The 15755-nt window shown below is 42.6% G+C and overlaps 1 protein-coding gene across 3 annotated transcripts in view; it reads right to left on the bottom strand.

Annotated features, from left to right (window-relative positions):
• Nucleotides 1–6527, bottom strand: part of eprs1 (glutamyl-prolyl-tRNA synthetase 1) — an 86178-nt gene extending 79651 nt beyond the window's left edge. For 2 of the 3 annotated variants that reach the window (XM_041855651.2, XM_041855653.2), the window contains exons 1-7: nucleotides 6356–6526; nucleotides 4573–4657; nucleotides 3684–3783; nucleotides 2460–2619; nucleotides 1804–1949; nucleotides 1479–1579; nucleotides 1267–1393 (exon numbers count right to left, since the gene is read on the bottom strand). In XM_041855651.2, coding sequence (XP_041711585.2) covers nucleotides 1267–1393; nucleotides 1479–1579; nucleotides 1804–1949; nucleotides 2460–2619; nucleotides 3684–3783; nucleotides 4573–4657; nucleotides 6356–6398 — 762 coding nt within the window. In that variant the 5' untranslated portion in view covers nucleotides 6399–6526. Of the gene's footprint in view, nucleotides 1–1266; nucleotides 1394–1478; nucleotides 1580–1803; nucleotides 1950–2459; nucleotides 2620–3683; nucleotides 3784–4572; nucleotides 4658–6355 lie in introns of all 3 variants that reach the window. The other variant, XM_041855654.2, reaches the window with a different exon arrangement.
• Between the last annotated feature and the right edge of the window lie 9228 nt (nucleotides 6528–15755).

Raw genomic sequence — 15755 nt, 5'->3', positions numbered from 1 at the left:
TAGGCAAGCAGCTTGGTGAAAAGGCAACAACTGTAGGCGCAATTATTAGAAAATGGAAGAAGTTCAAGATGACGGTCAATCACCCTCGGTCTGGGGCTCCACGCAAGATCTCACCTCGTGGGGCATCAATGATCATGAGGAAGGTGAGGGATCAGCCCAAAACTACACGGCAAGACCTGGTCAATGACCTGAAGAGAGCTGGGACCACAGTCTCAAAGAAAACCATTAGTAACACACTACGCCGTCATGGATTAAAATCCTGCAGCGCACGCAAGGTCCCCCTGCTCAAGCCAGCGCATGTCCAGGCCTGTCTGAAGTTTGCCAATGACCATCTGGATGATCCAGAGGAGGAATGGGAGAAGGCCATGTGGTCTGTTGAGACAAAAATATAGCTTTTTGGTCTAAACTCCACTCGCCGTGTTTGGAGGAAGAAGGAGGATGAGTACAACCCCAAGAACACCATCCCAACCGTGAAGCATGGAGGTGGAAACATCATTCTTTGGGGATCTGTTCTGCAAAGGGGACAGGACGACTGCACCGTATTGAGGGGAGGATGGATGGGGCCATGTATCGCGAGATCTTGGCCAATAACCTCCTTCCCTCAGTAAGAGCATTGAAGATGGGTCGTGGCTGGGTCTTCCAGCATGACAACGACCCGAAACACACAGCCAGGGCAACTAAGGAGTGGCTCCGTAAGAAGCATCTCAAGGTCCTGGAGTGGCCTAGCCAGTCTCCAGACCTGAACCCAATAGAAAATCTTTGGCAGGAGCTGAAAGTCCGTATTGCCCAGCGACAGCCCCGAAACCTGAAGGATCTGGAGAAGGTCTGTATGGAGGAGTGGGCCAAAATCCCTGCTGCAGTGTGTGCAAACCTGGTCAAGACCTACAGGAAACGTATGATCTCTGTAATTGCAAACAAAGGTTTCTGTACCAAATATTAAGTTCTGCTTTTCTGATGTATCAAATACTTATGTCATGCAATAAAATGCAAATGAATTACTTAAAAATCATACAATGTGATTTTCTGGATTTTTGTTTTAGATTCCGTCTCTCACAGTTGAAGTGTACCTATGATAAAAATGACAGACCTCTACATGCTTTGTAAGTAGGAAAACCTGCAAAATCGGCAGTGTATCAAATACTTGTTCTCCCCACTGTAAATGCATTCTCTCTCCTAAAATGTCTTATTGTCTTTAATGTAGCCTATTCTCGGTTTTCACACAGGATTGTTTATACATGAATTCAGAAGATTGGGGTGGGGGGATACCTTCTCAAAGTCCTCCTTCTCCTTCTCAGGGTTGGTGTCGTCAAAGCGCATGATGAGCTTGCCCTTGAAGGTCACCTGGTAGTGCTGGTTGAGTAGGGCAGCCTTGGCATGGCCAATGTGCAGGTACCTAAGAAAAAGAGACATGTACAAAAGTTTTCTGTATGTTTTTCCTAATGAACACATCACTGTTGTTGTGGGAAGTTGCCCCTTACCCGCTGGCCTCAGGGGGGAAGCGGACCACCACCTTGCCCATCTCGGCTCCTGGAAGCTCCACAAACTTCCCCACGTCCTGCTTCTTCTCCTTCTCCTCAGACTGAGAACAGGGACACAGAGAGGAGGATACAGTCAGGGGGATATTGGAATGCTTGATTTAAGTGAACATTTGTGTTAAGTGTGAAGATCTCAAATTAGGACTCTGCTCTTAACAGTGTATTCACATTGCTCACTACTTGGGCCACAAAACAACCAGAAATCTTTCATTTTCAATGGAAGGAGGAGACATTCAGCGAGTTGACCATTGGCAGTTGTGTTACTTACATTGGAATTACGTGGGGGGGCCTTGCTGTTGGCGTACTTGTTGCCCACGGCAGTGAAGGGCACCTGGGAGCCCAGGAAGGAGAACCAGCGAGCCACATGGGACAAGGCCCCAGCTTGCGTCTGCATTGACTGCCACTCACTGCTACCTGTTCACACACACGAGAGAGATGGAGAGAGAGATGTCCTGATGGGCAGTAGAATGTGTGAGGGACTCGGTTTGAACCTGAGTTACATGACTAGAAGCCTAGGCAACATGGCTCCATCTACCCCATCCATCTTCATGTTTAGTATTAAAAGACTATCAGCTGAACATGACAAGAGCCAAGTTTTCCCCAAGATTGATTTGAATGACGGGGCATACAAGCAAAGGCATACAAAGTAGCATACAGGGCAGTAAACGCCAACACATTAAATTGAAACCAACAGAAGCCCAACAAAGCTAGGTGGGGAGGCCTAAACTACCTAAGACCCTCAAACTCAATTCTGGACCTCGAAGCCAGCTCCACTTCATTGTTCCCCTCTAAATCAGGGTTAGACTTGGGACACCAGGTGTGTGCAATTAATTATTAGGTAGAACAGAAAACCAGCAGGCTCCGGACCTCGTAGGGTAAGAGTCGAGTTCCCCTGGCCTAAGATATGGTGGGGGAAACACTGACCTTTGAGCACGGCCCACACACAGATGTCGGCCAGAGTCAAGCTGTGGCCCACGAGAAAGGTGCGCAGCTCCAGGGCCTTGTCCAGTTCCCCCAGGGCCGCGGCGGCAAAGCCAGACTGGCCACACACGCGTTGTGCACTGAACTCCAGCCAGTGGTCCACCTGGGAAGAAAAATAGGGAGGCACACAAGCAGTGAAGGACAGAAGAAGAATGGGGGAGGGCATAGATATAGTTGCATTGTGACTGAAAATAATGTACAGTGCATTTGGAAAGTATTCAGACCCCTTGACTTTTTCTACATTTTGTTACGTTACAGCCTTTTTCTAAAATTGATTAAATTGTTTTTATCCCTCATCATACCCCATAATGACAAAGCAAAAGCCGGTTTTTAGATTTTTTTAGTTAGAGTCTTGGCGGTTCCAAACGTCTTCCATTTAAGAATGATGGAGGCCACTGTGTTCTTAGGGACCTTCAATGCTGCAGACATTTTTTGGTACCCTTCCCCAGATCTGTACCTCGACACAATCCTGTCTCGGAGCTCTACGGACAATTCCTTCGACCTCATGGCTTGGTTTTTGCTCTGACATGCACTCTCAACTGTGGGACCTTATATAAACAGGTGTGTGCATTTCCAAATAATGTCTAATTAACTTAATTTACCACAGGTGGACTCCAATGAAGTTGTAGAAAAATCTCAAGGATGTCAAATGGAAACAGGATACACCTGAGCTCAATTTCAAGTCTCATAGCAAAGGGTCTGAATACTTATGTAAATAAGGTATTTCTGTTGTTATTTTTAATAGATTTGCAAAGATTTCTAAAAACCTGTTTTTGCTTTGTCATTATGGGGTATTGTGTGTAGATTGATGAGGATTTTTTTTAATTTAATCAATTTTAGAATATGGCTGTAACGTAACAAAATGTGGGGAAAGGGTCTGAATACTTTCCGAATGCACTTTAACTATATCCATGGCATTTCGGACTGTGTACCATGCGACTGTGTGCAATTTGAGGACTGAAAACAGCTGACAAATTGTGATTTTGGAGTGTTATGTCCCTTAGATTGATTAAATAGCAGTTGAATGGCTGAGTGAATTGAATGCAGCCTCCGGACTACTTCTGCCCTCCAGGTTTTCCGTTCAGTAGCCATAAACTGCGAGCTCAAGCTAATAATGCTGGGTAAATTTTGGGTATGCCCAAGTTTTGGGGTCAGTGCTAGTCTCACCTCAGTTTGTTCCAGCATGTTGGAGCCGTACAGACCCAGACTGGGAGCCACGCGGGCAAGATAGCGCGTGATGGAGTTCAAATCGCTGAACTGCACTGACCTAAGGGAGCGAGAGGGGGAGAAACACCACTGTCAGCCAGATAATACGTTTGATTGTTGCAAAGTCAGAGCCTTATAAAAAAAACGTATACAGAGTGGCTGCAGACTGAACAATTCTCTGAACTTTTTTTCCCTAAACTAAAAGATCCTGAAGCTTGTGCGGATCACGTTCTGCGCATGTGTTTTTTCTCTACTTTACGCAGTCTCTGCTCCACTCAGAACAGCCTACTCTGGCGAATGGTGCTTGTTTAATAAAGTTAGGTCAAAGCCAAATCAATGTCTGCAAGACCACATAATGATAGTATTCTACATAACAAAACCAAATATAACAGCATAGCGTTACTGTAAGAGAAAAACACCACCGCGTTTCTCTCTCATGTGGCCATAACTCAACAGGACATGCCACTAGGCAAAATACACAGGTAGGCTATGCCACAGTTTGTTAACACCGTCTGCTTTAAAATTTGCTCACTGTACATCATTCAAAACAACACTGTAGGCTACTTTGAAACACTGCATAGCTCAAGAAGAACTAAATGCAAATCCCCATGAAACTGAATGGACGTTTCACCGGTAAAACTTGAAGAATTATCATTCCTGATTGACAGTGAGAAATGTGAAGGGAAGGAGACCACAGAAATGTGTGCGTAAAATAGAAGTAAACAAACATGCACAGAACGTGATCCACACATGCACAGCAGCTTCGGGAACTATTTCCCCCCCAAAAATAATCACGATAACATTAAGAAACAGCCATTTCTAGATGTTGTGGCTGTTGTTGTGTACTCACTGTGAGATGCAGAGCTTGTTGTCTTTGCCCTCCTCCACAGACACGTTCACGCTGCCCTTCACATGCTCTGCTGTCAACAGCGCCCCTGCAGGAGAGAAATCAATGTAATTGGCATTGAATGACCACACCTGTCACAGCATGCAATGCATTCCTTGACAGAGAGCCCTAAATAGAAAGGTTGTGTGTATGTGTAACACTCCAGAGACTAAACACACACAAATTTATGTTCTCACGTTGTTGTACATAAGACATGACACCCAAAGTCAACATTGACAAATGTCTCTCGACTTTCAAATATATTTAAAGCAACTAGCCCTAATGCCATATTAATGTAGGGTGGGTGGCAGGTAACCTAGCGGTTAAGAGTGTTGGGAGAAGGGTTTCTGGTTCAAATCCCTGAGCCGAATAGGTGAAAATCCCTTGAGCATTGTGCCCTTGAGCGGTTATTTTTGTGTCCTCAAAAGCTGTGAGCTGTAAATAATGTTATATCAACAGGCCAATTATAAATACAGTGCCTTCAGAAAGTATTCACACAGCCTTGACTTTTTCTACATTTGTGTTACTGCCTGAATTTAAAATGAATAAATTGAGATTTGTCACTGGCGTACACACAATGCCCCATAATGTTGCTCACCAAGAAGACAGTGAATATTCCTGAGTGGCCGAGTTAGTATTTACTTAAATCCTTTTGAAAATATATGGCAAGACCTGAAAATTGTAATCTAGCAATGATCAACAACCATTTTGAAAAGAATAATGGGCAGATGTTGCACAATCCATGTGTGCAGAGCTTTTAAGAGACTTACCCAGAAAGACTCAAGGCTGTAATCGCTGCCAAAGGTACTTTTACAAAGTATTGACTCAGGGGTGTGAATAATTATGTAAATGAGATTTCAGTATTTCATTTTTAATACATTTGCTAAAATGTCTAATTACATGTTTTCACTTTGTCATTATGGGGTATTGTGTGTAGATGGTTGAGAATACAAATATTTAATCCATTTTGAATACAGGCTGTAACAACAAAATCTGAAATACGTGAAGGGGTATGACTACTTTCTGAAGACATTGTACACGCATGCAACTTCTTAGTGCTATAGAACATAATTATTCGAATGCATGAACCAGTTTAAAGACAGTCTAACTAGCTTAATGCTAATTTATACTCTATGCAGACAGAAGGTTCGGAGCGTAGCGCTGCTGCCTTTAGTCTCTTTCATGTCGCTTGCATCAGCCAGTTACACCGGACTGACACACAGGATGGTGCTGTTGTTGAGGTCAGGGGTATACATTGCACATTGATTGCAAAGCCATGATAACAACTCTCAATAGAAAAATACAGAATCATATTTGAATCATGAGTGGAAATGACTAAAGAGATGATGCAACCAGGTAGGTAGCTATGTGACCTTGCAAGATAAATTTAGCAAACGTTATAATTAGCCAGATAGCTAGCTACTACTTCCCGTCTAGGTAGCTACATAATCAGCTGTATTGTTGTGGTTTATTCCGCTGACATTTACAACAAATATCGTTACATCATGCAATGAGAACTTAAAATAAGTAACTAACTAGCTATGATCTATTAGCTACATTAAATAGATATTTTATTCATCTTGGCGATAGCTTCTTTGTGCCACGACGACAGAAACCAGGCTAGCTAGCCTTCTGTAATAAACTGACGGCACATGCAAACGTAAGCTAGCAAGTTAGCTTCCTTTTAGCCACATATTCTTATCCATCTGTTTTAGCTTTAGCTAGAAAACAATACTACCACGCATACCTAAAGGAGGGTTTCTGCTGTTGATGGTAAGGTTTAAAGCCATGCTTTCTCCTCCCTTTCTGATCGTGAAAGTTATCGCAGAGTTCCAAAACCTTCCCAAAGTCTGCTCGCGAACAGCACTCTCTTCAAGCAAAAGCCACGCAGCAGCTAGCTTCTTTGATTATATGCAACGGCTTTAGGAATCCCCTTGAAATTGGTATAGAGAAGAAACGTTCCACTACCTTAAATCATGGCTATTTCATGACCTAGGAATGAAAGAAAACTGAGAAAGAAAATTGGAAGCAGAATAAATAAATCACCACATTTATTTTATTAGTGAATGAATAGCAAAAACATGAATTGTGTGGTAAAGCCAATAACTGGGTAAAGCTCATATCAGTTTGTAAAGATATTCAAATGACATGTCATATTTAATTTGCATACAATAAAACAGTAACAAACAGAATCTGTGACAGTATCATTTCAAGCAACAAGAATATCCAGATTTTTACGCACATTTTATTTATCTTCGTATTTTCATCAAAGAAAACAAGGCTAGTGATAAAGCGTGATGATTCATATTTATATTTATTGCTCAAATAGGCCTAATTATTGACAAAACACACGGGAATAGCATACCATTGAAAGCATCTTACTGTCCAAAGGGAATCTATGCAGCCGGCTATACTCTCTCAGTGGCGGTCGGTGCCGTTTAAGATGAGGGAGGACGATTACTTTTTTTATGAGCATTGCCTTATTTCTATAACAGCATATTGGATGGCTGTCATTCATATTCCATTCACCCAGTTCAATGTAACATCGATAGATTTAGACTACTACATAATACTAACATTTTCCCTATACCCATCATGAGGTTGCTACAACCTAGCCTACAAATGCAAGTTTACAACATACTGTAGGTGCACAGGTCAAGAGAAAAATGTGAGTAATCAAGGTGAGTCGGTGACAGACGGTGACATATTCAAACTGCCTTGCACACTCTTGCCTGCATCTAGCTGATCTAGGGTGTAATCATTAGTCCAACAGTTGCAAACGAGAGTTTCTATTGGATACATTTAGGTCTCCTGAGTGGCGCAGTGGTCTAAGGCACTGCATCGCAGTGTTAACTGTGCCACTAGAGATCCTGGTTCGAATCCAGGCTCTGTCGCAGCCGGCCGCGACCGGGAGACTCATGGGCGGCGCACAAGTCGTCCAGGGTAGGGGAGGGAATGGCCGGCAGGGATGTAGCTCAGTTGATAGAGCATGGCGTTTGCAACGCCAGGGTTGTGGGTTTGATTCCCACGGGGGGCCAGTATAAAAAAAAGATCTATTCACTAACTGTAAGTCGCTCTGGATAAGAGCGTCTGCTAAATGACGTAAATGTATGTTTAGCCCAGTTTCGTTCTGTTTAAGCAACGTTTTTCAACCGAATTGGCGGAATGAATACACTCCTGATCACCCCCTAAACACAGTTCACTTTCATAGCAGCCACATACAAACAACATGATCACTTTGCTCGTTGTATAATTTCTTCTTGCATCTACTCGCTCTCTTCCTGTCACCTTTTCCCTTCGCTTGTGGATATTATTGCACAACACAAGTTGTCTGTGACCAGGCGAAAAAACCTTTCCAAACCAAACCTTCCTACCATAATCGCTAACCGCTACACACAACCAACATTGTTGTCACCATATTAGCTAACGTCATAGTCAACATCGCTACTAGAACTACCGTGTTACTAAACCCACTACAATCATGCAGTATAGTGCACAGCAAGCAGTTTAGCAGTTACACCAGCAGGCCCCGGTGGCAATAAATTAATAAAATCAGAAGCTTACATTGACTTAGAAGAGTTCCAGTGTTGGATAGCCATAGCCAGCTAGCTAACATAGCAACCCTCTCTGTTTGAGGCGGGTGTTTTTGTAGACTAAACTAGCCAGGTGCAGTCGCTAGCTGATTAAGTGAAATTGAAAAAATACGATGAAATATCTCTCTCTCTCTCTCTCTCTCTCTCTCTCTCTCTCTCTCTCTCTCTCTCTCTCTCTCTCTCTCTCTCTCTCTCATACACTTGCTTCTCCTTCATTTTTGAAGAAATTCATTTGTTCAAACCGTACAACTATTGTCTTTCTCTCTCTTTGAGTCAACTACTGTGTAGCCTAGTTATGCTAATATATTTGAGACCAGTGTATTGCAGTTAATTACCTCTTTGACTTAATAAGTAAAATATATTTCAGTAGTAAACAGGGAAACAAGGAGTCCCAGACAGTTTCGCAATAGAACATACCAGAAGGGGGCATCGTTTACTAGGCTACCCAAATTATTGGGATCATCTGGTTCTCACTTCATGATAGAATGTTCAGATTTTTCTGCCTGATTGTGGTGCTCTTTATCTGAATAGTTAGGATTTTCTTGTGATCACAACAAAACAACTTATTTTGCTCAAATAAAGATAGATTATATTGTGTTTTCTTTGAAAAGATGGGCCTGGCAAGAGAATAGAACATTCCGTTTTCTGCCTGTGTGGCAATGTTTACCGCAATTTTCTGTATTATCTTGTGTAAGAACAAAACTATACTGAACACAACTATGAACTCAACATGTAATGTGTTGGTCCCATGTTTTATGAGCTGAAATAAAAGATCCCAGAAATGTTCCACACGCACAAAAAGCGTATTTCTCTCAAATGTTTAGCACAAATGTGCTTACATCCCTGTTAGTGAGCATTTCTCCTTTGCCAAGATAATCCATTCACCTGACAGGTGTGGCATATCAATAAGCTGATTAAACAGCATGATCATTACACAGTACATCCAACTGGCCTCACAACCGCAGACCATGTGTAACCACGCCAGCCCAGGACCTCCACATCCGGCTTCTTCACATGCGGGATCGTCTGAGACCAACCACCCGGACAGCTGATGAAACTGTGGGTTCGCACAACCGAAGAATTTCTGCACAAACTGTCAAAAACTGTCTTGTGGAAGCTCAACTGTGTGCTTGTCCTCCTCACCAGGGTCTTGACCTGACTGCAGTTTGGCGTCGTAACCGACTTCAGTGGGCTTCGATAGCCACTGGCACGCTGGAGAAGTGTGCTCTTCACGGATGAATCCCAGTTATAACTATACCGGGCAGATGGCAGACAGCGTTTATGGCATCCTGTGGGCGAGCAGTTTTCTGATGACAACGTTGTGAACAGAGTGCCCCATGGTGGTGGTGGGGTTATGGTATGGGCAGGCATAAGCTACGAACAAACTGCATTTTATCGATGGCAATATCAATGCACAGAGATACCATTTACATTTACGTCATTTAGCAGACGCTCTTATCCAGAGCGACTTACAAATTGGTGCATTCACCTTATAGCCAGTGGGATAACCACTTTACAATATGTTTTTTTTTTTGGGGGGGGGGCTAAGGGGGGGGTAGAAGGATTACTTTATCCTATCCCAGGTATTCCTTAAAGAGGTGGGGTTTCAAGTGTCTCCGGAAGGTGGTGAGTGACTCCGCTGTCCTGGCGTCGTGAGGGAGCTTGTTCCACCATTGGGGTGCCAGAGCAGCGAACAGTTTTGACTGGGCTGAGCGGGAACTGTGCTTCCACAGAGGTAGGGGGGCCAGCAGGCCAGAGGTGGATGAACGCAATGCCCTCGTTTGGGTGTAGGGACTGATCAGAGCCTGAAGGTACGGAGGTGCCATTCCCCTCACAGCTCCGTAGGAAAGCACCATGGTCTTGTAGCAGATGCAAGCTTCAACTGGAAGCCAGTGGAGTGTGCGGAGGAGCGGGGTGACGTGAGATAACTTGGGAAGGTTGAACACCAGACGGGCTGCGGCATTCTGGATGAGTTGTAGGGGTTTAATGGCACAGGCAGGGAGCCCAGCCAACAGCGAGTTGCAGTAATCCAGACGGGAGATGACAAGTGCCTGGATTAGGACCTGTGCCGCTTCCTGTGTAAGGCAGGGTCGTACTCTCCGAATGTTGTTTACCATGACGAGATCCTGAGGCCCATTGTCGTGCCATTCATCCGTTGCCATCACATCATGTTTCAGCGTGATAATGCACAACCCCATGTTGCAAGGATCTGTACACAATTCGTGGAAGCTGAAAATGTCCCAGTTCTTCCATGGCCTGCATACTCACCAGACATGTCACCCATAGAGCATATTTGGGATGCTCTGGATTGACGTGTATGACAGCGTGTTCCAGTTCCCGCCAATATTCAGCAACTTCGCACAGCCATTGAAGAGGAGTGGGACAACATTCCACAGGCCACAATCAACAGCCTGATCAACTCTATGCGAAGGAGATGTGACGCTGCATGCGACAAATTGTGGTCACACCAGATACTGACTGGTTTTCTGATCCATGCCTCTACCTTTTTTTTAAAGGTATCTGTGACCAACAGATGCATATATGTATTCCCAGTCATGTGAAATCCATAGATTACGGCCTAATGAATTCATTTAAAATGACTGATTTCCTTATATGTTGCATTTATATTTTTGTTCAGTGTACTGATTTTACTCAACTAGACATTGAAATAAATGGTGTTTCTTTAAAAATATGGGCCTGGCTGACATGGACTGTTTCCTCACCTTATTCTCCTTGTGGTTTTCCATGGTTGTTGGTTATTTCAAAGGTAACAAGAAGTGAAAACAAAACTAGGACTGAAGCAATAGACTCCTTATTTTACTCAACTAGAGATTGAAATAAATTGTGTTTCCTTGAAAAGATGGGCCTGGCTGACATGAAAAATACATTTAGGGGAGAGGATCCACAGACACAGAGGCTGATTGCTCCAACTAGCTCTCACAGTCTCGATTCAGAATTAGACTTTCATCCATGTTTCTCAAACATCCAATTTCGAAGTTGAGTGTTTAAGGTTAAGTTTAGGCATTAACTCAGAATTTTAAAGGTTAGGCTTAAGTTTAGGCATTAACTCTGAAATCTTAAGGTTAGGCATTAATGAATGGTTTAGGTAAGGGTTAAAGTTTGGGATAGGCTTAAAAGAAAAATCTCAAAAACAACATTCTAACGCTGGATTTGAATTTGAAACCTGAGGTAGATGCTTATGCCCATATGCCATCCCCATCGTAAAACCAAAACCTACTTGAACTTAACAGCACTCACTGTTGGCCCTAGTGGCCGGTTTCCATGTCATCTCCCGACGTCCTCAGACATGGATGATGTCAAATACTGACTTGTATCACAGGTGATCTGGCTGGATTATCTTTCTGCACATCTCTTTATTTTAACATGTTGACTGCCATGGTTAACACAAACACAGGACATTGAACACTATCTGAATTCACTCAGAAAAGTAACAATATTACAGTGAGGTCAAACAGGTGTGTGTGTGTGTGTGTGTTAGTCAGATTATCCAGTGTCCACAGCAACACTATTGATTATTCTCTACACCCAGTGAATGTGGTGTACTATGGTCTTAGAGAAGCTCTCACTAACCTTCATCTTTCTCTGTCTCCCGTTCCGGAGGACCTGAGGCTCTTGGACCGTGACTGAGGACACCCTGGCCTGACACCTGGATGTGCCTGGCCCATCCCCACCTGTCCTCTTTCTCTCCCTCAAGTCACTGACTCCTCACACACACAGAAACTTGGATTCCATTACTTACCATGACGTCTTTATGAAAACCCATTTGACCATAGGGTCTTGAAGTTTTAGTACTTTCTCTATAGTCATTATGGATATTGTCTGAGCCTGCTTGCCATTAATACTGATATTGCTCTTTCCTTATTGAAATGGGGAATAAAGGAAGACTATGGTTTCATTTTCAGTGAATGTATGCTTTTATACGGTCTGTATCTCTGTATTACAGCAAGTCAAATAAAGATTTGTGCAAACTGGTGTGACTTCTTTGCCCAATGGTTTCCTAAGGCTGAGGTATTTAGTCAGTTATCAGTTACTCCTTTTTTCTTTTTTAACAATTTTTTTAAACAATAAACAAAAACATACATAGACAAAAGCAATAGACAACTTAACATTTACATACATTTCCACAAACATTAATGACATCACATTTGCTCAGACCCACATGTTCCCACCTTATCCACACCTAATGTTGTTTCTAGTGCTTGGAAGACTCTGCCCCATATGACTTCAAATTGTGTTATGTTGTTTTTGTCTGTAGCCAGATTTTTTTCAATATTTAAAGCATTTGATTTAGTCAGTTATCAGTTATGGGGCACCATATTCCCGATAACTTTTCCCTGTATAATGCACTACTTTTTAACAGACACTATTGTCCCTGGTCAAAATGTGTGCACTATGTATAGGGAATACGGTGCCATTTGGGTCACATTCCATCTGTTGATGAAGCCACTTGAAATCAATGGCTGCATACCAATTGTCCATCCCTCTCCTCATGGATATCCAAGCATTGGATAGGTGTAAGCATTGGCTTGAGCTACTTTACACCATTGTTAAATCCCTGAGATGAGACAAATGTGCAAGTCTACACTTTGGGAGAAGGATCATGGATATGCAGCCAATGTTAATGGTCACACACCTTTGAGTCATTAGTAAAAAAAAAAGATTTAAAAAAAGGGTATTCTATACAAGCGCAAATAATTGACACAAGTTGTTGCAGTAGTAAGTAGTAAGCAGTAGTAAAATCCATAATTAACATATAGAGCTCTGGATCCATTAGGGTGCCCTTTGGGACTCAGGCAGAAAACGGAATGTTCTATTCTTAGCCAGGCCCATCTTTTCAAAGAAAACACAATTTAATTATATCTCTATTTGAGCAAAATAAGTAGTTTTGTTGTGATCACAAGAAAATCTTAACATTTCAGGTAAAGAGTGCCACAGTCAGGCAGAAAAATCAGAATGTTCTATCATAAAGTGAGAACAATTTGTTTCCCTGGCTGTTATATGGCCTCTATTTTGAAATACTATAACAGTAAACTAATAGATTACATTCACTGATATAACCCTGTCTCCAATATAATATTTTAGTTCCGTGGGAAAAGGCATCCGTCCCATGGTCTGTTTTGTCAACGAGCTCAATGTATTCCAAACACTGGTGATAACCATATGATCCCAATAATTTAGGTAGCCTAGTAAACGATGCCCCCTTCTGGTATGTTCTATTGCGAAACTGTCTGGGACTCGTTGTTGTTTCCCTGTTTACTACTCAAATATATTTTACTTATTAAGTCAAAGACTAAATTAACTGCAATACACTGGTCTCAAATATATTATCATAACTAGGCTACACAGAACCACGGCGGGTCCATTGTAAATTTAGAGGTTTTTCACCATATTAAAACGTGTCCCAGTGCAACATGCCTAGCTCTGCCCACTGATGCTTGGCTTATGGAGCACTCTTTGAAATAAGCACTAGTATCGTCATATTGTACGCCACAGTGGATGCGTCATAATACCCATAAAAACACAGAAATGGTTCCAATCGTTTTTCCGCCATTCATTTTTCACATCGTGAATTTTAGAAACACTTAAAATTAAGTGTGTGTTTGGTGTAGACTTACCTTGGTGTGACGTTTTGATAACCGTGTAATTCTCTCTCGGGCAAGGGAAGTTTTATCAATATATTCGCTTCGATTTACTTTCTCTGTCTTAGCTAGTCACTGACTACACTTTAGCTAGCTAGTTAGCAGAGCAGTAGATACCTTTTTTATTTTGTATTACTTAGCCTAGGTAATTGTTTGTACAGTATGTCGACGTTGGTGTCTATTTCAGACCTCAAGGATGAGTACATTACCATTAAAAGGGGAGAAGACCACTATAAGTCTGGTCATGTGGAGAAGTGCAGCTATAGTGAGGGTCAACTTACTGGTTTGGTCAGGGCCAGCATGAGGGAGAAAGTTTATCCTGTGTCGGTGAGTGTAGCTATTAAGTTAAGTTTGAGTATCTTAGAAATACAATGTGTTATTTACAGCTGTCAACATTCTACAAGGAAAGAGCCACTTAATCATTATATAACCATTGACCATATTACCCCGGATACCAGACTTCGATGAGTGATAACTCAGTTCTAGAATGTTGTCATTGATGAGAATGAAACAAAATCTATTGACATCCAGAATTGACTTTGTTTAGACATCCAGCCTGTATTGTAGTTGCATGACCAGAGACAAATCTTCAAAGGCAGAGTATCTATTTATTCGGAGTGGTACATGCATTCACAGTCTTGATTTATAGGATCCTTCCCACTATATGATTGATATGTCAAGTGATAAAATCCCAAGTTATCAATGAAAAAGTTTATGGAAAAACTGCACTTGTCCTCATGAAAATTACAGTTTATTAAATATTCTACAGCTGTAATGTCATAAGTCAAATCAAACTTTATTTATATAGCATATTTCTTACAGCGAATGGATTTCAAGGTGTTCAAAGTCATGCATTGAACGCCTTGTGGCACTTAACATCCTTCCTCTTGGCAGGTCTCTATAGGTGACCAGGGGATTCTTTTTACCACATGCAAATGCCTCAGTGGATCTCAAAAGTGAAGCCATGCAGCCTATTTTGGTAGTTCACAATATCAGCCGTACGGATGTGGAATGCGAGTGGAGGAAGCCAGCCATGCCCAACCAGGTGCAGTTAGTGGATGACCTGTACCTGGTTGAAGACTACAACCCTCTGTCCCGAGAGCCCACAGAGAAGGATCTTGTGTCTGGAGCAGGTTCCGTGGAATGGCATGGCTCCTTGAACGTGAGCCAGAACAACTGCTACCCTTCCTGTCATCCTTGTCTGTACCCGACATTGTTAAAAAACAAGAGCACCTGGGGCATGAAACATCCTGGCTGGCATGGCGCTGTTGGTGGATCAATTGGGCAGTGCACCAACCCCAACTGGCACACATGAGGAGAGGGAGGTTGACGGCCAGCAATTTTGGAGCAGTGGTTAGGGCCAAGCGCATTACTCCGTTGCTGCTAAAAAGGTCCTCAGATCACAGTCATTGGATGGGGTGTTGTCTGTAAAGTGGGTCACAGATAATGAAGAGGAGGGCATCAAGGCATTCAAAATGGCTACAGGGATGGATGTGCAGGAATCAGGGCTTTGGGTCACGGGGTCTGGGTGCCTCACCTGATGGTCTGGTGGGCACCACAGCAGTGGTGGAGGTCAAGTGTCCCTATGGTTCAAGGGACCTTATCATTGAAGAGGCAGTGAAGTCGAAGGATTTCTATATCAAGGAGGGTCTTACAGCCCCTGTGAAGACCATCCTTACTTTATCATGGGCACAGTGGGAATTTATATCTGTGATGTTCAAATTATTTTGTACCCACTGTGTCTTACTTCCTGAAGGCCCCAGTGATCCCTGCCTGTACCTGGTATTATTGAAAAACAAGTGAACAATGAATAAAGATCATACACAAACAATAGGCTCATAGAACAGGTTACATTGCATTCAAGTTTTGCTCAAAGCAGCCAACTAAAATAATG

The sequence above is a fragment of the Coregonus clupeaformis genome, chromosome 29, assembly GCF_020615455.1.
Source record: "Coregonus clupeaformis isolate EN_2021a chromosome 29, ASM2061545v1, whole genome shotgun sequence".
In the NCBI taxonomy this organism is placed as follows: Eukaryota; Metazoa; Chordata; class Actinopteri; order Salmoniformes; family Salmonidae; genus Coregonus; species Coregonus clupeaformis.
This window is presented reverse-complemented; position numbering and strand designations above follow the sequence as displayed.